Source organism: Carcharodon carcharias, chromosome 9 (assembly GCF_017639515.1).
Source record: "Carcharodon carcharias isolate sCarCar2 chromosome 9, sCarCar2.pri, whole genome shotgun sequence".
In the NCBI taxonomy this organism is placed as follows: Eukaryota; Metazoa; Chordata; class Chondrichthyes; order Lamniformes; family Lamnidae; genus Carcharodon; species Carcharodon carcharias.
The window spans coordinates 16579521-16601977 of record NC_054475.1 but is presented as its reverse complement, the minus strand read 5'-3'; the positions used below and the strand labels follow the sequence as shown (position 1 = coordinate 16601977).

Sequence of the window (22457 nt, the reverse complement as noted above, 5' to 3'; positions counted from 1 at the left end):
GGGCTCTGACCCAAATTCCTAATTCCTCTCTGACCATGGGGGAGGTGCCAGAGGCCTGGAGAACAGCTAATGTGGTTCCGCTATTTAAGAAGGGTTGTAGAGATAAGCCAGGCAACCACAGGCCAGTGAGCCTCACGTCAGTGGTAGGGAAACTATTGGAGAAAATTCTGATGGAGAGAATCTATCTCCACTTGGAGAGGCAAGTTTTGATCAGGGATAGTCAGCATGGCTTTGTCAGAGGGAGGTCATGCCTCACAAATTTGATTGAATGTTTTGAGGAGGTGACCAGGTGTGTAGATGAGGGTAGCGCAGTTGATGTAGTTTATATGGATTTCAGCAAAGCCTTTGACAAGGTCCCACATGAGAGACTTATAAAGAAGGCAAATGCACATGGGATACAGGGTAATTTGATAAGGTGGATTCAAAATTGTAGGAGACAGAGGGTTATGACAGAAGGGTGCTTTAGTGACTGGAAGCCAGTGTCCAGTGGTGTACCACAGGGATCTGTGCTGGGTCCCCTATTATTCGTCATTTATATAAACGACATAGATGACGATGTGGGGGGTAGGATTAGTAAGTTTGCGGATGACACAAAGATTGGCTGGGCGGTTAACAGTGAGGTTAAGTGTCTTGGGCTACAGGAAGATATAAACGGGATGGTCAAATGGGCAGATAAGTGGCAGTTGGAATTTAACCCTGAAAGGTGTGAGGTGATACACTTTGGAAGGAGTAATTTGACAAGGAAGTATTCAATGAATGGCATGACACTAGGAAGTCCTGAGGAACAAAAGGACCTTGGCATGTGCGTCCATAGATCTCTGAAGGTGGAGGGGCATGTAAGTGGTGTGGTGAAAAAGGCGAATGGGAAACTTGCCTTTATCAATTAAGGCATAGATTACAAAAGTAGGGAGGTAATGTTGGAGTTGTATAGAACTTTGGTGAGGCCACAGCTGGAGTACTGTGTGCAGTTCTGGTCGCCACATTATAGGAAGGATGTGATTGCACTGGAGGGGGTGCAGAGGAAATTTACCAAGATGTTGCCTGGGATGAAACATTTAAGTTATGAAGAGAGGTATAGACTTGGATAGACTTGGATTGTTTTCACTGGAGCAAAGAAAACTGAGGGGCGACCTGATCGAGGTGTACAAGATTATGAGGGGCATGGACAGGGTGGATAGGGAGCAGCTGTTCCCCTCAGTTCAGTGTCAGTCATGAGGGGACATAAGTTCAAGTTGAGGAGCAGGAGGTTTAGGGGAGATGTGAGAAAAAAACCTTTTTACCCAGAGGGTGGTGACGGTCTGGAATGCACTGCCTGGGAGATTGGTGGAGGTGGGTTGCCTCACACCCTTTAAAAAGTACCTGGATGAGCACTTGGCACGTCATAACATTCAAGGCTATGGGCCAAGTGCTGGTAAATGGGATTAGGGAGATCAGGTGTTTCTCACATGTCGGTGCAGACTAGATGGGCCGAAGGGCCTCTTCTGCACTGTATGATCAGTGATTCTGTGGTCCTGAGAAATAATGAGTGAGATTGAGAAATGGGGACAGAAGTTTTATTTTCAACCAGTGTACTCAGGGGATGGAAGGCAGCTTAGGAACAATGAGGGAGGGAAATTCAGCATATAAATATCCTATGAAACATACAAGAGAGACACAGGAATGGCTCCTACGAGAGTTTGAAAGTGAAACAGGCGGATCATCAGAAAACAAAATGTTATACTTGGATTCAGCATCCTATACTGTAGCAAGGAAATAGAATGTGAAGTGTTTTGAGCTTTCTTGAATTTCATAATAAAACCATTGGAGTGCTTATTTGGAGTCTAGAAAACATTAATTATGGATTTGAACAGTGATCCTTTCAACATCAAAAAACAGTAGTTGTTCCTCCATAAAGAACAAAGAAAAGTACAGCACAGGAACAGGCCCTTCGGCCCTCCAAGCCTGCGCCGATCACATTGCCCGTCAACTAAAATATTTTGCACTTCCGGGGTCCGTATCCCTCTATTCCCATCCTATTCATGTATTTGTCAAGCTGCCTCTTAAACACCACTATCGTACCTGCTTCCACCACCTCCTCTGGCAGCGAATTCCAGACACTCACTACCCTCTGCATAAAAAACTTGCTCCGCACATCTTCTCTAAAGTTTTCTCCTCTCACCTTAAATCTATGTCCCCTAGTAATTGACTCTTCCACCCTGGGAGAAAGCTTCTGACTATCTACTCTATCCACGCCACTCATAATTTTGTAAACTTCTATCAAGTCACCCCTCAATCTCCGTCGCTCTAGTGAGAACAATCCAAGTTTCTCCCACCTCTCCTCATAGCTAATAACCTCCAGACCAGGCAGCATCCTGGTAAACCTCCTCTGCACCCTCTCCAACGCCTCCATATCCTTCTGGTAATGTGGTGACCAGAATTGCACGCAATATTCCAAGTGTAGCCTAACCAAGATTCTGTACAGCTGCAGCATGACTTCCCAGCTTTTATACTCAATACCCCTGCCAATGAAGGCAAACATGGCATATGCCTTCCTGACTACCTTATCCACCTGCGTTGCTACTTTCAGTGACCTGTGGACCTGTACACCCAGATCCCTATGCCCATCAATGCACTTAAGGGTTCTGCCATTTACTGTATAATTTATGCCTGTATTAGACCTTCCAAAATGCATCACCTCGCATTTGTCCGGATCAAACTCCATCTGCCATTTCTCCGCCCAAGTCTCCAACCGATCTATATCCCGTTGTATCCTTTGACAATCCTCTTCACTATCTGCAACTCCTTCAACCTTAGTGTCATCTGCAAACTTACTAATTAGTGCAGTTACATTTTCCTCCAAATCATTTATGTATACTACAAACAGAAAAGGTCCCAGCACTGATACCTGTGGAACTCCACTAGTCACAGCTCTCCATTCAGAAAAGCACCTTTCCAATGCTATCCTCTGTCTTCTATGACAAAGGCAGTTCTATATCCATCTTGCCAGCTCACCTCTGATCCCGTGTGACTTTACCTTCTGTACCAGTCTGCCATGAGGGACCTTGTCAAAGGCCTTACTGAAATCTATGTATATAACATCCACTGCCCTTCCATCGTCGATCATCTTTTGTCACTTCCTCGAAAAACTCGATCAAGTTAGTGAGACACGACCTCCCCTTCACAAAACCATGCTGCCTCTCACTAATACGCCCATTGGCTTCCAAATGGTAGTAAATCCTGTCATGAAGAATCTTCTCAAATAATTTCCCTACCACTGACGTAAGGCTCACTGGCCTGTAATTTCCTGGATTGTCCCTGCTTCCCTTCTTAAACAATGGAACAACATTGGCCATTCTCCAGTCCTCTGGGACCTCACCCATAGCCAATGAGGATACAAAGATTTCTGTCAAGGCCCCAGCAATTTCCTCCCTTGCTTCCCTCAGTACTCTGGGGTAGATCCCATCTGACCCAGGGGACTTATCCACCTTTAATATTCTTCAAGATGCCTAACACCTACTCTTTTTTTGATCTCAACATGATCCAGGCTATCTACACACTCTTCCCCAGACAAATCGACCGCTAAGTCCTTCTCTTTGGTGAATACTGATGAAAAGTACTCATTTAGTATCTCTCCCATTTCTTCTGGCTCCACACACAGATTCCCACCTCTGTCCCTGAGTGGGACTATCCTTTCCCTGGCTACCCTCTTGCTTTTTACATATGTATAAAAGGCCGTGGGATTTTCCTTAATCCTGGTTGCCAGTGACTTTTCATGACCCATTTTAGCCCTCCTGACTTCTTGCTTAAGTTTATTCCTACTTGCTTTATATTCTCCACGGGCTTCATCTGTTCCCAGCCTTCTAGCCCTTACGAAGGCTTCCCTTTTCTCTTTGACTAATCTCGCAATATCCTTCGTTATGCAAGGTTCCTGAAACTTGCCATGCTTATCCTTCATCCTAGCAGGAACATGCCAGTCCTGAATTCTTATCAACTGACGTTTGAAAGCCCCCCACATGCCAGTTGTTGATTTGCCCTCAAACATCCGCCTCCAGTCTAGATTCCTCAGTTCCTGCCTAATATTGTTATAATTAGCCTTCCCCCAATTAAGCACCTTAACCCAAGGACTCCTGTTATCCTTATCCACCAGTACCTTGAAACTTACTGAATTATGGTCACTTTTCCCGAAATGCTCCCCTACTGAAACTTTGACCACCTGGCTGGGTTCATTCCCTAACACCAGGTCCAGTGTTACCCCTTCCCTAGTTGGACTATCTACATATTGTCTCAGGAAGCCCTCCTGGATGCACCTTACAAATTCTGCACCATCCAAACCCCTAGCACTTAGTGATTCCCAGTCAATATAGGGAAAGTTAAAATCACCCACCACAACAACCCTATTTACATCTTTCCAAAATCTGCCTACATAACAGTTCCTCAATCTCCCGCCGGCAATTGGGCGGCCTATAGTAAACCCCCAACGTTGTGACTGCACCCTTCCTATTCTGGAGCTCTTCCCATATTGCCTCGCTGCATGAGCCCACCGAGGTGTCCTCCTGTCGTGCAGCTGTGATATTCCCTTTAACCAGCAGTGCAACTCCCCCACCTCTTCTACGTCCCTCTCTATCCTGCCTGAAACATCTAAATCCTGGAACATTTATCTGCCAATCCTGTCCATCCGTCTTTGTAATAGCAATAACATCATTGTCCCAAGTACTAATCCAAGTTCTAAGCCTGTTATACTTCTCGCATTGAAACAAATGCATTTCAGACCCCCAGTCCCACTGTGTTCAGTATTTCTCCCTGCCTGCCCTTTTTCTTAGTCCTACTGGCCATATTCACTGGTTCCCAGTCATTTATTTCACCTGCTGACCTATTGCTCTGGTTCCCAGCCCCCTGCCATACTACTGAAACAGAAATAAGTCATGCCTTTTTGTAGAGCTGGGAGTTAATAGAGCACTGTGTCCTAAATGGGGCCCAGTTGAGGTTGTTTTTCTTGTGTGAAGGAATGATCAGAATGTTTACCCTCCCAATGTTCACATTTCTCAGGAATTTCACAAACTGAATATTATTATAACTCCATCAGTTTACAGCAGTGTTATGACAATGCTTTCTGGGTGGCTGAGCTATGTTACCACGATTTCAAAATGGCCACCTGCCTGAGTCAGGATCAAATTAGGAAAATTGCTTCTTTGTTTGAAATAGGAAAACATTGTACAGACAGAGCCTAGAGATCAGTACTGCAAAGAGCTGGGAGTACCTTTAATACTTTACTCAGTTTGCCAAATCTCCAGGAGTTTCCAGGAATTACAAATTACAACTTACTCGTCCATTCCGAATTGCAGATATTAGACCTGGGAGTGCCGAGGCTCCAAGGAGAACAACAAACGGGGACCAAATTACCAGCTTCGACCGAATCCTCTGAACAGAAATGCATGGAGATGATAATCAGGTGGGGAGTGACTGTTCAGACTGAGTTCCCTAACTTGAGACAGTGGGGAATTTGTGTAGAATTTTCCCCCCCATTTAATAGAAAACCAAATTATTCTCTCCTATAAGTGCCTACACCACTGTCTGCTTCCCAGGTCCCCACCCCTCCACTTTATTCATTTCAATTTTCTCACCCTCTCACTTCTTAGGGAGCCATTTGGCCCACCATGTCTGTGCCAGCTCTTTGGTGCTATCCAATTAGTCCCATTACCCTAATCTTTTTCTGTCCATAATTAGCCATAAACCACAAGGGACCCTAAATATTTCTGTCTAGTAGCGAGAGATATGCAGATGGTTATAGTTTGAACAGCACCAGTCTGCACCAAACCCTGGGGTAAGGCAAGGAAGAAGCCCTCAAGAGCTACCTCAGCCAGTACAAGGGTTGAACTTGTGATGTTAGTATTATTCTGCACCGCATTCCAGTCATTTAACCAATTGAGCTAATGCTCTTTCTTCATAATCCCTGCAAATTTTTCCTTTTCCAGTATTTGTCTAATTCCCTTTTGGAAGGTAGTACCGAATCTGCTTCCACATGAACATACAAAGTGGGAAAAGTAGGCCATTCAGCCCCGTGAGCCTGCTCCACCATTCAATAAGATCAAGGATGATCTGAGTGTTTCAAATTCTGCATTCCCATCTGCCCCCGATAATCTTAGATTCTTGTTAGGCAAGGGAATAAATCTACCTCCTTCTTAAAAATATTCAACGACCCCACCTCCACTGCCTTCTGAGGCAGAGAGTTCCAAAGTTACACAACACTCAGAGAAAAAAAAAATCTCCTCATCTCTGTTCTTTAAGGGCAACCCCTAGTTTTAAAAACAGTGTCCCCTAGTCCTGGACTTACTCAAAAGAGGAAACATCCTTTCCACCTTTTCAATACTATTCAGGACCTTATATACTTCAATCAAGTCATCCCTCACTCTTCTAAACTCCAGTGGAAACAAGCCCAGTCTGTCCAACCTTTCCTTATGAGACAAGCCACTCATTCCAGGTATCAATCTGGTAAACCACCTCTGAATCACCTCCAATGCACTTAATCCTTCCTTGAATAAGGAGATCAAAACCGCACACAATATTCAAGGTGTGGTCTCACCAATGCCCTGTATAATTGAAGTTTAATATCCTTCCTTTTATGTTCAATTCCCCTAGCAATAAAGGATAGCATCCCATTATTATCTTAATTACTTGCTGTACCTACATACTAATTTTTGTCACTCATGTACTAGGACACCTAGATCCCTCAATAGCTGTTCTGTATTTAAGTAATAGTCTGTTTTTCTGTTCTTACTGACGAAGTAAACAACTGCACATTTTCCTACATTATACTAGCACTTGGCACGTCATAACATTCAAGGCTATGGGCCAAGTGCTGGTACATGGGATTAGGTAGGTAGTTCAGGTGTTTCTCATGTGTTGGTGCAGACTTGATGGGCTGAAGGGCCTCTTCTGCACCGTGCGATTCTGTGATACTCCATCTGCCAGATTTTTGCCCACTCACTCAACCAATCTATATCCGTCTGCAACCTCATGTCCTCTGCACAATATACTTTCCTACCTAACTTTGTGTCATCTGCCAACTTAGCTACCATGCCTTCACTCCCCTCATGTAAGTCATTAACATAAGTTGTAAAAAAGTTGAGGCCCCAGAATAGTCCCTTGCAGGAGTCCATTCATCACACCCTACCAATCAGAAAAAGATCCATTTATGCACACTCTGTTTCCTGCCAGCCAAACTTCTATCCATGCTAATATGTTACCCTCCAGACCATTTTCTGCAACAATCTTTGATGTGGCACCTTATCAAATGCCTTCTGGAAATCCAAATACGGCACATCTACAGGCTCCCCTTTATCCACAGCGCAAGTTACTCCTTCAAAGAATTCCAATGAGTCCACTGTTCTTTCGGGCAGTGCATTCCAGGTCGTAACAACTCGCTGCGTGAAAAAGATTCCCCTGATGTTGCCCCTGATCATTTTGTCAATTATCTTAAACCTGAAATAAAAACACAAATTGCTGTAGATACTCAGCAGGCCAGGCAGCATCTATGGAGACAGAAACAAAGTTAACATTTCAGCTTGATGACCTTTTGTTGGAATGTTAAATCTGTAAACATCAGTTACTGACTCCCTGCCACTGGTTTCCCCTTGTTTACCCTATTACAATCCTTCATGATTTTGACCAGCTCCCTCAAATCTTCCCTTAGCTTTCCCCCAGTCCGGTGAGGGTCACCTGTATTTTCTTGTCCAAATGGCCATTCTTAATGTTTGAGCTTAGACAGTGAGTGACTATCCACCTATGGGGGCATTACAGTCACACTTGATACCACCTCCACCCAGTGACTCACCACACAAACAGTTACCAGGTGTGAGACAATATTGCTGATGGGTGAGGGAACTTGGTTGATTTTCCACCCCCACACTCAAGCCGTAGGCACCGAGGCCAATTGTGATACCCACATTGCTGAATCAACTCAGATCAGCTCCCTCGGCACAGACCAGGGTGACAGGCTGAGACTTTTAGCCTCTGGTGCAGAAGGGACAAATACATTCCTTGGATTTCACTCGTTTACACTGAAGAGCAAGTAATCCAGGTTCAAGGAAGGATGATTGGAGAGAGCGCAGTCTCGTCATTTCAGTTGCTCCTTCCAATGTCGTCTCCTTCTTGAGGGAGCAGTTCATGTTCGCTACCTACCACCTGCCTGAGCCATTTAAAGCAAAAGTGCTTTGTGTTTAGCATCCATCTCTGTGCATGTATCAATGCAGGCTGACTAACATTCCATTTTGCAATGCAACTGAAACACAAGTTTACAATTCCAAACTTTCCCATTGCTGCACACCAACATCACAACAGTCTATGCCACAAGGCAGAAGGGCAACATAGTTACTTCGTATTCACAGATGAGAAAAAGGAGCAGGGTCTACCTAGTTCACCTTCAACTTTGGGAACCATAGGTTCAAACTCACCTATTCCTCCTGAGCATGGTCCACTCATCACACAATGTGAAATCAGTCGGAATCTTTGCAATCTGCCTTGTGACATTAGATGGAGGCTAAGCTCTTGTCAGTCTGTCAGGTCAATGGAGCTCAGTTTCCTGAAGGCAGTGGTAAAAGGAGGAAAACATTGCTGTGAACGGCCTGCCCCAATTACATCCCATAAACAGTACTGACATTATTTGTGGAAGAGTCAGCAACTAGCTCACCGTCTCCTGCAAAGTGGAGCTGCATGTGTGGTCGTTGTAGAAAGCGAGCAAGTTTTTATTTTATATCTTCTCAAAATACTACAATTGAGCTTTGAACACAAACTGTCCAAGAAGGTTCGGAGCCATTTTTGGTACAGCTCATTAAAGGTGCGATGTTGAGGAGCTTTGAACCTATCTATGTGTTAACAGGATGAAGCAGCTCAAACAGGAAATGGAAGGTGTTTTGCAGGAACTCGAGCACAACAACTTGATCATCGAAAGGTAAACAAGACCATTCTTTGATATATTAAAGATTGGGAACATAATTTTCAACCTCCATCACAAACTCTATCTCTAGTCTTAACCACTGTCTCAGGTTTAACCAAATTATTCACAATCTGTGTCTCATGAGTTTGAGCTTTGCTTTGCTTCCAATCCCATACCCTCTTTATCTCACTGACTGCCTATTTCTACCTCCTTTCCATCACCTGACTCTTCCCGTGCCTCAGCTCATTGGCTGCTCAAATCCACATCTTGCTTGTTACCTCCAAACTCAATTAATCTTTTGGCTGGTCTCTCGTCTTCCACAATCTGCAAATTTGAGTTCATCCAAAACTGCTTCCTGTTCCTATCTTACACCATGTCCTTCTCACCCATCAATCCTTATTAGTTAGTTTTGGCTCCCAGTCATAGAAAAGAATCATTGAATGCTACACCACAGATGAGGCTATTCAATCTATCCAATTAGTTATACGCCTCCGTTTTTTTCCCCTTGCAGTGCTGATAATATTGCCGCAATTATTTATTCAATACACTTCCCTTTTGAAAGTTAATAAGCAATCTTCCAATGCCTCAGATTTTAATTCTCATCCTTATGTTTAATGCCTTTCTTCCCTCCCGCCACACCCACCCATTTCGAATATTCCCCAGCCCAACAAAGTCTTAACGCTCTTTTCCTCTGACTGTCAACCATTGTGTGCCCCTACCTGTCTGTCCCACAATGGTAACATATGCTATTATATAATAACCACTGTGGTATTGTGTGTGACGCTCCCTGATCAATGCTGTGAAGTAACCAAGTGTGCTTTTGTCACTAGGCTTGCTGTTCAGAAGCCTCAAGGTGTATGAGGCTTGGCTGTTGAAGATGGGATGCAGGAGGTGAAGAGAATGTGATATTTTTGTGCTGCAACTTTATATTTCATTGCCATGTTACTTGTAGGATCATGCTGTGGCTGAAATCACACCAAAAACAGGGTGGACGTTCTTATTAAAGAACAAAGTAACATCCAGACTCCCTGGGGTAGTTTGTGACCCTGTGATTGTGTAAAACAAGCAACAGCAAATCAGCAGCTCATTTTACATCTCCCCCAGTTTTACTTCAACAGCTTTAATGGAAAGATAAACCAGGAGAACTGTAGAACTGGCTCTCTAACATCTGTAGAAACTGTTGAACAAAGACACAGTCTACATCTTTGCACGTATAATCTCATCGGAAACTTTGATTTAAATTTGTATGTATGCTTATTTGTGACTCAGTTTGTAGTCCAGTAACCCCAGGATTGAGACATTGTGAATTTCCATTCTCTCCGGGATACTCCGGGAACAATGATGTAGAAATTAAACCAAAGCTGCTTGTATCCGTAATCAACAAACAAAAGATTCTGCAATATCAGCACCCCAGTGAACCATCTTCCTCTCTCTCTCTCTCTCCTGTCAACATTGAGTCAAGCGCAGTAACCCTCCAAGAAAATTATCACCTCCCCCTATGTCTATTGAAGGGGCTTGAATCTTGCTGGGCTACAGATCCACAGACCCTGGCTGCTGTCCAATGCAAGGTTCACATGGTCATTCTGCATAAATTTAGACAGTGACTGACAGAGCTATTCGTCACTGGAAGCTATCACAGTCGTGTCCTGTCCTCTCATGCTGCCAGCTCACGTGCAGGAGGCACGTGTTTTGTCCAGTTGCAGCGGTTTAACTGCTTCCTCAGTGTTATTCAGATAACTCCAACCAGGAATCAAACCTGGGGTCTTCCTTGCACCTCAGTTTCACCACGCAATGCACTGGGGAACAGGAGGGGGCCATTCAGTTCCTACTCTGCCATTCAATTTGATCCAGCTGATCTGCACCTCAACTCCATTTTCCTACCTTTACTCCACAAAGACTCCAGCGGCGGAGTCTTGCTGCCCATAGTTCCTCTGGTCGCATGCGGGAGAAAGACTAGGTATACATTTTGATAACCGTATCCAGTAAAAAAAAATCTATCCACCTCAGTCTGAGGAGGTCCAACTGACTCCCAGCATCCACCACGTTTGGTGAGTGAGAGAAGTCCCCAAATTTCCATTCCCCTTTGAAAGATTTCTTTATGATCTGGCTCTAACGTTAAGTTTCTGCCCCCTTGTTCCAGATTTCCCATCAAGGAAATATACCTCAATCAGATGAATCTTCTAAACACAAGGTAATGCCGGCCTAGTCTATGCAACCTTATGCTCATAATTTAAACCACAGCATTATTCAGCTGAATGTGCAAGACTCCCCTCCTAGGCTCATGCATCATTCTTGAAGTGTGATCCCAGAATTGAAGGGCAGTTCTCCAAATTATGTCTGACCAAGGTTCTGTGCAACTGAAGCATTAACTTCCTCACTTATGTATTCCAACCTCTTTGAAATAAAGGCCATTATTCTGTTAGTTCTTTTGGTCATTTTTGGGATATGTCCATGTTGTGATGCAGCAGACGATGTGTGCCAGGTGAATCAAATCCATGAGCTTGCAACAATTTTGCGATTTGTATTTTATTTCAAGGTTCGTGCCTTGAGTTCAGTCGTAATAAGTCCACCAAGACTTAGAGATTTTTTACAAAACTAAATTAAACATTTATTAACAAAAGATTTCAAGCACATACATAGGTCTACAAATTACTACTATTATAACTCCTAATTAATCTGGCTCCCAGTTATACCCCGCTACGGCAACAGTAAAAACAAATAGCTTTAAACAGACCCAGGCAAAGCCTGGATAAGAGAATTCAAAATGAATTTTCTCAGCTTGGGCTTCTATAGATAGCAACTCGATGCACAGGGGCGAGAGTCTTTTCACACTTGTTTTAGATCTTAGAATTCCTTCTCCTCTGACACATAACCTCATCTTTATACATATTTCTACCTTTTTAATGCAAATTCCATTGTTATGATATGTCTTTGCAACCTTACTTTTCTCATAATATAAATCTTTCATGTTACTAATTTTATCTGTAACCTTTGGGAAAAATAAACACACTGCTTAGCTTAGCTTCTTCTGGCTAAGTATAATATCTTACCAACTCTTTGAAATTCAAACTGCTCTGGTTTATCAACAAATGCAAATTTTCCTTACACCTCACATTCTAAAACTTCAGCCAAGTTTATGTATTTAGTATTTCAAACCTAGCTTCCTTTTTGATGACTCAAAGCCTCCAAATCAGCTATCTCCAATTCAATTAAATCCCACACAGACACATACTATCCAAACCCCACTATTACAATAAATCACAATACTATGAAAATTATATTTTCATGAACTCCCCCCACCTCCCCTGCCCTCTCCTTACGGGAAAATTAACTGTCATAATTTAAAAAGAAGGCTTCATTTTCTTAATCTGTCTTATACTACCTCCTATACTTATCTATAAACTCACACTATTATATTACCAGATGCATGAATTACCATATAATACATATGGTATCAACAGAAATCATTTTAATCCAGTGTCCAGGTTTTTAAATGTCCAATTTTTGCTTCGAGCTTCAAACTCTTGACAATGCATCTGCAATTAGATTTTCTCATCCAGCCATGTGTATAATCTGTAGATTAAATAGTTGCAGTAATAAAGTCCATCTGAATAGCCTTGCACTTCTGTCTCAAAATTTGTCCAGAAATTTTAAAGGATTGCCGTCTGTCTGACCAAATGTTTCTGATGAATTGTTTGCAATGTAAATCTCAAAATGCTGCAACACTAACACCAGACCCAGAGTCTCCTTTTCAATCATTGAATATCCTCTCAGTTGTACATTCAACTTCCGTGACTAATACCCAGTTGGTTTCTCAATTCCAGTTTCATCTTCTTGTAACAGTACGGCCCCAATGCCTGCATCACTTGCATCAACAGCCAACTTAACTTACTTGGCATAATTAGGCACTGCCAAAACTGGCGTTGTAGTCAATACGGATTTCAAACTGTCAAAAGCCTTCTGACACTCCATGTCCATTGAAACTTCTTGGTTTTTTTAATAGCTCAGTAAATGGAGCAACCGCTTGGCTAAAATTTGGTGCAAATTTCCAGTAAAACCCACTCATGCCCAGAAATCTCAAAATCTCTCGTTTTGTTGTAGGCAATGGGAAATCCACAATAGCTTTGATTTTTACATCTCTTGGAGCCACTTTACCATGTCCAATGGTATGGCCAAGATATGTAACTTTTGCAAATTCACTTTTAGCCAAGCCCATCACCAAATTAGCCCCTTGTAGCTGACAAAATAACTCTTCCAGATGTTGTAAGTGCTCCTCCCACGTTTGACTGAAAACTATCAAGTTGTCAACATAAACAGCACAACTGCTCAGTCCTGCAATTACTTTGTCAGTCTTTGAAATGTTGCAGGTGCATTTTTCATACCAAATGGCATAACTTTAAACTGATATAGTCCATCTGGCATCACAAAAGCCAATATCTCCTTTGGTCTCTCCGATAACGGTACTTGCCAATATCCTTTCAGCAAGTTAATCTTTGTGATAAACCTTGATTGTCCCACTTTCTCAATGCAATCTTCCAAGCGTGGTATAGGATATGAATCTGCTTTTGTCACTGCATTCACCTTTTGATAGTCCATACACAGTCTTTGCTTTCCATCCGGTTTTGGTACCATCACAATAGGCGAACTCTAGTTACTGCAACTAAACTCAATAATGTCATTTTGAAGCATGAATTCAATTTCTTTTTGTACTTGTGATAACTTTGCTGGATTTAATCTGTAAGGATTTTGCCTTATTGAAGATGAAACTTCTATACATATGACGTATAGCTAAATTTGTCCTCCCCAGTTTATTCCCACAAATAGCTTTGTATGACTGCAATAGCTTCTCCAAATCACTTTGACACTTATCTGGAAGATAACTCAATATTATATTTAAAATTTCAAGTACCCCCTCATTATCCAATTAGATTAAAGGAAAATCAATTTCAGGATCTTTTATTTTTACCACTTTCTCTTTATCTACCACCACTAATACCCCCTTTTGGTGCTCTTCCTGGTCAAAGTACCTTTTAAGCATATTTACATGACATACCCTCTGCTTCTTCCTTCTATCTAGAGTATTTATTAAATAATTTACTTCACTCAGTTTCTTTTCAATCCTGTAAGGTCCACTAAACCTTGCCTTTAACAAGTCACCGAGTACTGGTAACAGAACTAGTACATTTTCCCTAACAACAAAACTATGAGCTGTAGCTTTCCTGTCTGCCTTCACTTTCATCACTTGCTGTGATATCTTTAAGTGTTCCCTAGATAACTCACATGCTCTGTCCAATCTTTCTCTGAAGTTTGATACCTAATCCAGGAGGGTAGTTTTAGAATTTTGACCCACCAATTTCTCATGAATCAATTTCAGTGGTCCACTTACCTCATGACTATAGACTAGTTCGAAAGGACTAAATCCAGTTGATTTATTAGAAGCATCCCTAATAGCAAATAACAAGAATGGTAATCTCCTATCCCAATCCCGTGGATAGTCCTAACTATGCACCCTCATCACAGTTTTTAAAGTTTGAGGCCATCTTTCCAAAGCCCCTTGTGATTCAGGATGATAAGCTGTTGACTTAAACTGTTTTATCCCCAAACTGTTCATTACTTCCTTAACAACAGTGACATGAAATATGAACCCTGGTCTGATTTGTAAACCATTCCTTATGAAAAATTTTGTCAACTCCTCCACAATTTTCTGTGTTGTAATATTTCTCAAAAGTATCACTTCAGGAAATCTTGTAGACACATCTATTATTGTCAGTAAGGACTGATTTCCACTTTTAGTCTTGGGGAGGGGTCCTACAATCAATCATGACCCTAGTAAAAGGTTATTTAAATGCTGGAATTGGAATTAAAGGTGCTGGCTTAATCACTGTGTGTGGTTTCCCTATCACCTGACATGTGTGACTACATCTGCATGCAATCCAGGCCAATAAAAATGTTTTTGTATTTTCACCTGTGTCTTTCTAATTCCTAAATGTCCCCCCCATTGGAATTTCATGAGCTTTTCTCAGGATCTCATTTCTATATCCAAATAGTATAACAATCTGATGCACTTCCATCCAGTTTTCATCTGCTGAAACATGATATGGCCACCACTTTCTCAGTAACACATTACCCTTAAGGTATTAACATTCTGAAATACATTCTGCCTCTGTTTCTGAGTAAGTTGTCTGATATAACTTTTTTATTTGTAGATCCTTTTTCTCTAACTCTACTAACTGCCTTGAGCTAAATACCTCAGCTGCATTATTCTCCATTATTTCTTCCCGAACAATCTTATCAAAAACAGTGTAGGTTAACTGGACTTCAACACCTTCCCACTGCCTTTTAACTTCCTGTTCTTCCTGTTTCAACCTGAAAGCCTGTGATCTTGTTATCACACAATCTGGAAACAACCCAGGAAGCTTTTTCTGCAACATTTATGTTGAAAACACCTCTACAGGCTGCTCAACTGCCATAGGCATCACTCACATCTGTGACTCAGCTATACCATTACCTAAAATAACAGATTTGCCCTGTAATTTCTAACACATTGACTTTGTGTGCCCAACTTTATTACAATGAAAACACTGCAATTTTTGAGTGTCACTTCAACCCTTAACACCTTCCTTTTAATTGAGAAAAAACATCCTGAGAATTTCCACCTATTCCTTCTCTTCCCAGACTACCCACTTTCTTTTCACTTTTCCACTTTTTATCCTTCTCTGATTTAAAAGGATAGTGGAAAAAGGTTTAGGTCTATTACTAATAACTAATTCATAATCATCAGCTACCTCTGCTGCTTGTCTTACCATTTCAACCCTCTGTTCCTCCACATGAGCTGTCACCACTGAAGGAATTGAATCTTTAAATTCTTCCAAAAGAATTACTTTTAATATCTGCATATGTCCTCTACCTTTAATGCCTGTATCCACCAGTCAAAATTTACTTTGTTTTGTGCTCTCAAATGCAATATAACTTTGCCTTTGCTGTTTTCTCAAATTCTTAAATTTCTGCCTGTATGTCCTCATGAATCAAAATAGTCTTTTTTTACCATATCATAGCCCACTGACATTTCTTCTGACAGTGAAGCATAAACCTCATGTGCTATACCTGCTAACCTAGATTGAAACAACAATGTCCAGTTTTCTTGTGGCCATTTCATCTGTTTAGCTATCTTCTCAAATGAAATAAAGAATGCTTCAACATCTCTTTCCTCAAACTTAGGAAGAGCTGGAACAAATCTAAATATCTCCCCACTGGGTTTTAGGTTAAAGGTTTTCTCATTATCAAAACTTTCCTCAGCATCTGAGATCTCTTTTTTAAAATCCAGCTTTTTAAGCTGATTCTTTTTCTTTCCTTCTCTCTTTCTTCCTTTTCTAACCTTGCCATTTTGAATTCCCATTCCTGTTTTTTTTCTCTCTCCTGCCTTTCTGCCAATTTCCTTTGGAATGCCCTTCCTCTTTCCTTTTCTTTTTTTTCTGCCTCTAGTTCAAGTTTTTTCATTTCCTTTCCATATTCAGATTGCTTCATTTGCAACTGGATCTTAGCCAACTCAACTGACCCATCCCCTGGAGAATGTGGTCTCTAGTTCCCTTCCAATTTTAAATGATGTGCCGTCACTTCAACTATGTCTGCTTTCTTTGCCCCTACGGGTAACCTCAATTGCACCTTTTCTGCATCAACTCTGTTAACTTACCGTTAGATACTTTTTGTAATGCTGAGTTTTATTTTCTACTTCCAAAAAAGTTTTAGCTATGAATACAGCCATTTTTGCAGTCTCGCCACGTCAAAAATACTTTACACCAACTCCTGAATTCAAAGCACTTCTCGAACTTGTAACCTTAAGATTCACCGACTCCAAACCAATCAAGAATTTCAAATATCCTGCAAAGAGCAACCAATTTGTTATGATGCAACAAATGATGTGTGCCAAGCGGAGCAAATCCACAAGGGAAACTTGATCACGTGATCATAATAATTTTGCAATTTGTATTTTATTTCTAGATGCATGCCTTGAATTCAGTAGTAATAAGCCCGAGACTTAGAGATTTTTTACAAAACTAAATTAAACATTAACAAAAGAAAAGATTTCAAGCACATACATAGGTCTACAAATTACTATTATAATAACTCCTAAAACTCCTAATTATTCTTGCTCCCAGTACACCCCCATTAAGGCAACTGTAAAAATCAATATCTTTAAACAGACCCAGGCAAAGCCACACAATACCTTGGATAGGAGAATTCAAAGTGAATTTTCTCAGCTTCGGTTCCTGTAGATAGCAACTTGATGCATAGAGGCGGAAGGCTTTTCACACTTGTGTTAGATCTTAGAAGCCCTCTCCTCTGATACATAGAATCAGCTCCTTTATATGTGTTTCTCCCTTTTTAATGCAAATTCCATTGTTCCCATATGTCTTTGCAACTTTACTTTTTTCATAATACAAATCTCTCATAGAACTGATTTTATCAGTAACCTTTGAGAAAAATAAACACACTGTTTAGCTTAGCTTCTTCTGGCTAGGTGCAACATCTTACCATCTCTTTGAAATTCAAGCTGTTCTGGTTTATCTAAAAATACAAATTTTCCTTACACCTCACATTCTAAAACTTCAGCCATGCTTACGTCTTTAGCATTTCAAACCTAGCTTCCTTTTTGATGACTCAAAGCCTTCAGACCAACAGTCTCCAATTCAATTAAATCCCACACGCACATACTATCTAAACTCCACTATTACACTAAATCACAATATTATGAAAATTATTATATTTTCATGACATCCATTATTGATTTCTGCACACGAACCCTAAATACCTTTGTTCCTCCACAGCTCCTAGCTTCTCACTATTAAAGTAAAACTGACTGGTCTTTCTCTGACCCCAAGTGGATGACTTCACATTTCTTACATTAAACTGCATCTGCCACAGTCTTGCCCCTCATTTAGTTTGTCAATGTCCATTTGTAACTACCTCCTCCATTCACATAGCTTACTTTGCTTCTACTTTAGTGTCATTTATAAATATGAATATACAACACTTTGTTCCAAGTACACTTTCTGCAGCAATGGACAGCTGCAAGTCAATGAAGTGCTGTCAGTCAATGTGGTGCAGCCATTGCTGAGATGTAGTGAAACTCGGTAACTAAAAATACTCTTGGCAATGATGTAAATGATGAATTAAATAGAATTAGACAGCACAGGAGGGCATTTGGCCCATCGATCCTGTGCTGGCCTGGCTCTTTGAAAGAGCTATCTAATTAGTTCCAGTTCTCTGCCCTTTTTACTCTATTACCCTGAAAGAAACTTCCTCTCATCTTCCTCTTGGTTCTTTTGCCAATTGTCTTAAATGGTTTTAGCGATGTTGATTGACAGGTAAATGTGCCATTGAACCCTTTACACCTACCCAAGGGGGAAGATGAGACCCCAGTTTAATGCCTCATTCAAAGGACAATATCTAACAGTGCTATGCTGAAGTGTCAATGAGATTATATACTTAAGTCTTGGAAAGAAGTTTGAACCCACAACCTTATGTAGAAGGCAAGAGTGCTGTCGCTGAGCCAAGACAAAATATCCTTCACTATCTCTAGTTAATAGCCTGTCACTGTGTGTTGCAGAGCTCATTTCCTATCAATGGCCTTATCAAGCAAGCTCAGGCTGGGCTGATTGCTTATGAATCAATGGCAAAACACTTAAGGTTAAAATATTGTGTATGCTATTTATTATAAAGAACAAAGAAAAGTACAGCACAGGAACAGGCCCTTCGGCCCTCCAAGCCTGCGCCGATCATATTGCCCGTCAACTAAACATTTTGCACTTCCAGGGTCCATTTCCCTCTATTCCCATCCTATTAATGTATTTGTCAAGCTGCCTCTTAAACACCACTATCGTACCTGCTTCCACCACCTCCTCTGGCAGCGAATTCCAGACACTCACTACCCTCTGTGTAAAAAACTTGCCCCGCACATCTCCTCTATAGTTTTCTCCTCTCATCGTAAATCTATGTCCCCTAGTAATTGACTCGTTCACCCTGGGAAAAAGCCTCTTACTATCTACTCTATCCATGCCACTCATAATTTTGTAAACTTCTATCAAGTCACCCCTCAATCTCCGTCGCTCTAGTGAGAACAATCCGAGTTTCTCCAACCTCTGCTCATAGCTAATAACCTCCAGACCAGGCAGCATCCTGGTAAACCTCCTCTGCACCCTCTCCAACACCCCCATATCCTTCTGGTGATGTTGCGACTAGAATTGCACGCAATATTCCAAGTGTGGCCTAACCAAGGTTCTATACAGCTGCAGCATGACTTCTCAGCTTTTATACTCAATACCCCTGCCGATGAAGGCAAACATGCCATATGCCTTCCTGACTACCTTATCCATTTGCCTTGCCACTCTCAGTGACCTATGGAACTGTACCCCAAGATCCCTCTGCCTGTCAATGCACTTAAGGGTTCTGCCATTTACTGTATAATTCTTGCTTGTATTAGACCTTCCAAAATGCGTTACTTCGCATTTGTCCGGATTAAATTCCATCTGCCATTTCTCCGCCCAAGTCTCCAACCAATCTAAAACCATTGTATCCTTTGACAATCCTGTTCACTATCTGCAACTCCTCCAACCTTTGTGTCATCTGCAAACTTACCAATTAGGTCAGTTACATTTTCCTCCAAATCATTTACGTATACTACAAACAGCAAAGGTCCCAGCACTGATCCCTGCGGAAAACCACTAGTCACAGCTCTCCATTCAGAAAAGCACTCTTCCACTGCTACCCTCTGTCTTCTATGCCCAAGCCAATTCTTTATCCATCTTGCCAGCTCACCTCTGATCCCGTGCGATTTCAAATGGTGTAGGAGGGAGGGTTTCTGATATCTGGATCATTGGGATCTCTTCTGAGGCAGGTTGGACCTGTACAAGAAGGACGTGTTGCATCTAAACTGGAGGGGCACGAATATCCTGGCTGCGAGGTTTGCTAGTATCACTCGGGAGGGTTGAAACTAGTATGGCAGGGGAGTGGGAACCGGAGCAATAGGTCAGCAGGTGAAATAAATGTCTGGGAACCTGTGAATATGGCCAGTAGGACTAAGAGGAAGGGCAGGCAGGGAGAAATTACTGAACACAGTGGGACTGGGGGTCTGAAATGCATTGTTTCAATGCAAGAAGTATAACAGGCAAGGCAGAGAGCTTAGAGCTTGGATTAGTACTTGGGACTATGATGTTATTGCTATTATAGAGACTTGGTTGAAGGATGGACAGGATTGGCAGATAAATGTTCCAGGGTTTAGGTGTTTCAGGCAGGATAGAGAGGGATGTGGAAGAGGTGGGGGAGTTGCACTGCTGGTTAAGGGGAATATCACTAGGCAGATTTTGAAAAGATGTAAAATCAATAGGGTTGTTGTAGTGGGTAATTTTAACTTTCCCTATATTGACTGGGAATCACTAAGTGCTAGGGGTTTGGATGGTGCAGAATTTGTAAGGTGCCTCCAGAGGGCTTCCTGAGATAATATGTAGATAGTCCAACTAGGGAAGGGGCAATACTGGACCTGGTATTAGGGAATGAACCCAGCCAGGTGGTCGAAGTTTCAGTAGGGGAGCATTTTGGGAAAAGTGACCATAATTCAGTAAGTTTCAAGGTACTGGTGGATAAGGATAACAGGAGTCCTCGGGTTAAGGTGCTTAATTGGGGGAAGGCTAATTATAACAATATTGGGCAGGAACTGAGGAATCTAGACCGGAGGCGGATGTTTGAGGGCAAATCAACAACTGACATGTGGGGGGCTTTCAAACGTCAGTTGATAAGAATTCAGGACTGGCATGTTCCTGCTAGGATGAAGGATAAGCATGGCAAGTTTCAGGAACCTTGGATAATGAAGGATATTGTGAGATTAGTCAAAAAGAAAAAGGAAGCATTCGCAGGGCTAGAAGGCTGGGAACAGATGAAGCCTGTGGAGAATATAATGAAAGTAGGAAGAAAGTTAAGCAAGAAGTCAGGAGGGCTAAAAGGCGTCATGAAAAGTCACTGGCAATCAGGATTATGGAAAATCCCAAGGCCTTTTTTACATATGTAAAAAGCAAGAGGGGAGCCAGGGAAAGGGTAGGCCTACCCAGGGACGGAGGTGGGAATCTGTGTGTGGAGACAGAAGAAATGGGAGAGATACTAAATGAATACTTCTCATCAGTATTCACCAAAGAGAAGGACTTAGCGGTCGATTTGTCTAGGGAAGAGTGTGTAGATAGCCTGGATCATGTTGAGATCAAAAAAAAGGAGGTGTTAGGCGTCTTGAAGAATATTAAAGGTGGATAAGTCCCCAGGGCCAGATGGGATCAATCCCAGAGTACTGAGGGAAGCAAGGGAGGAGATTGCTGGGGCCTTGACAGAAATCTTCGTATCCTCACTGGCTACGGGTGAGGTCCCAGGGGACTGGAGAATGGCCAATGCTGTTCCATTGTTTAAGAAGGGAAGCAGGGACAATCCAGGAAATTACAGGCCGGTGAGCCTTACGTCAGTGGTAGGGAAATTATTGGAGAAGATTCTTAGTGACAGGATTTACTACCTTTTGGAAGCAAATGGGCGTATTAGTGATTACGGTGATGAACCAGATTGTTGACAACCTTCAGCTGTTTTACTGATGTTGGTTGAGGAATAAATATCGGGCCGGACAACAGAGAGAATTCCCCTATTCTTCAAGGAGTTTCAATCCACTTGAGGAAAGAAGGTAATCAGTTAAACATCTCTTCTAAAAGATGGCACCTCTGATAGTACAGCACTCCCTCAATACTAATACCAAAGTGTAAGTCTGGATCCTGCGTTCGAGTTTCTGGAGCGGAACTTGAACCCACAGCCTTATTGACTCAAAGGCAAGGGAGCTGCCACTGAACCACAGCTGCCACTAAACTTACTCTCACCCACTTCCCAGTTGCCCATGCCGAGTTACAGTTCAAACTCAAAACCCAACACTGATGAGTCGTCCCTCCACTGCATCCAAGTGGAGTCAGCAAAGGCCTCCTCTCTTATTCAATGAGTAACCAAGGCAGAGGAGGGAAGGAGAAACATAATGGAGTTGGGAGAAGGAGATGGATCAAGTCTTTTTATTATCAGCACCTGGAACCTCAGCGAGATAGCTCAACAAGAACTGCCAATTGCTGTTATACTATTGTGTTCCACCATGTGGTGCACTTTCTCCAACCAAAAGAAAACAAGGAATAGCTGGGGGAGTCCATTTCACTCTTTGAACCTGCTCTGCCATTCAACAAGATATTGGCTGATCTTGTACCTCAATTCCACCTCCCCACACTATCTCCATATCCCTTAATATCCAAAATTCTAGCAACTTCTATCTTAAACATACTCCTCAACTGAACATTCACAGCTCTCTGGGGTAGAGAATTCCAAAGAATCACATCCCTTTGAAGAAATTTCTCCTCATCTCAGTCCTAAATGGCTGACCCCTTATTCTGAGACTGTGCCCTCTTGTTCTCGAATCTAGATTACTCAACCAGGGGAAACATTTTCTCAGTATTTTATATATTTCAGTGAGATCACCTTTCATTCT

At 41.9% G+C, this 22457-nt stretch overlaps 1 protein-coding gene across 3 annotated transcripts in view; it reads left to right on the top strand.

Moving 5' to 3' along the window:
- ikbke (inhibitor of nuclear factor kappa B kinase subunit epsilon) overlaps positions 1–11333 on the top strand; it is a 57325-nt gene extending 45992 nt beyond the window's left edge. For 2 of the 3 annotated variants that reach the window (XM_041195625.1, XM_041195626.1), the window contains exons 19-21: positions 5322–5428; positions 8855–8926; positions 9742–11333. In XM_041195625.1, the coding sequence (XP_041051559.1) occupies positions 5322–5428; positions 8855–8926; positions 9742–9772 (210 nt within the window). In that variant the 3' untranslated portion in view covers positions 9773–11333. The remainder of the gene's footprint in view (positions 1–5321; positions 5429–8854; positions 8927–9741) is intronic. The other variant, XM_041195627.1, reaches the window with a different exon arrangement.
- Positions 11334–22457: the final 11124 nt, after the last annotated feature.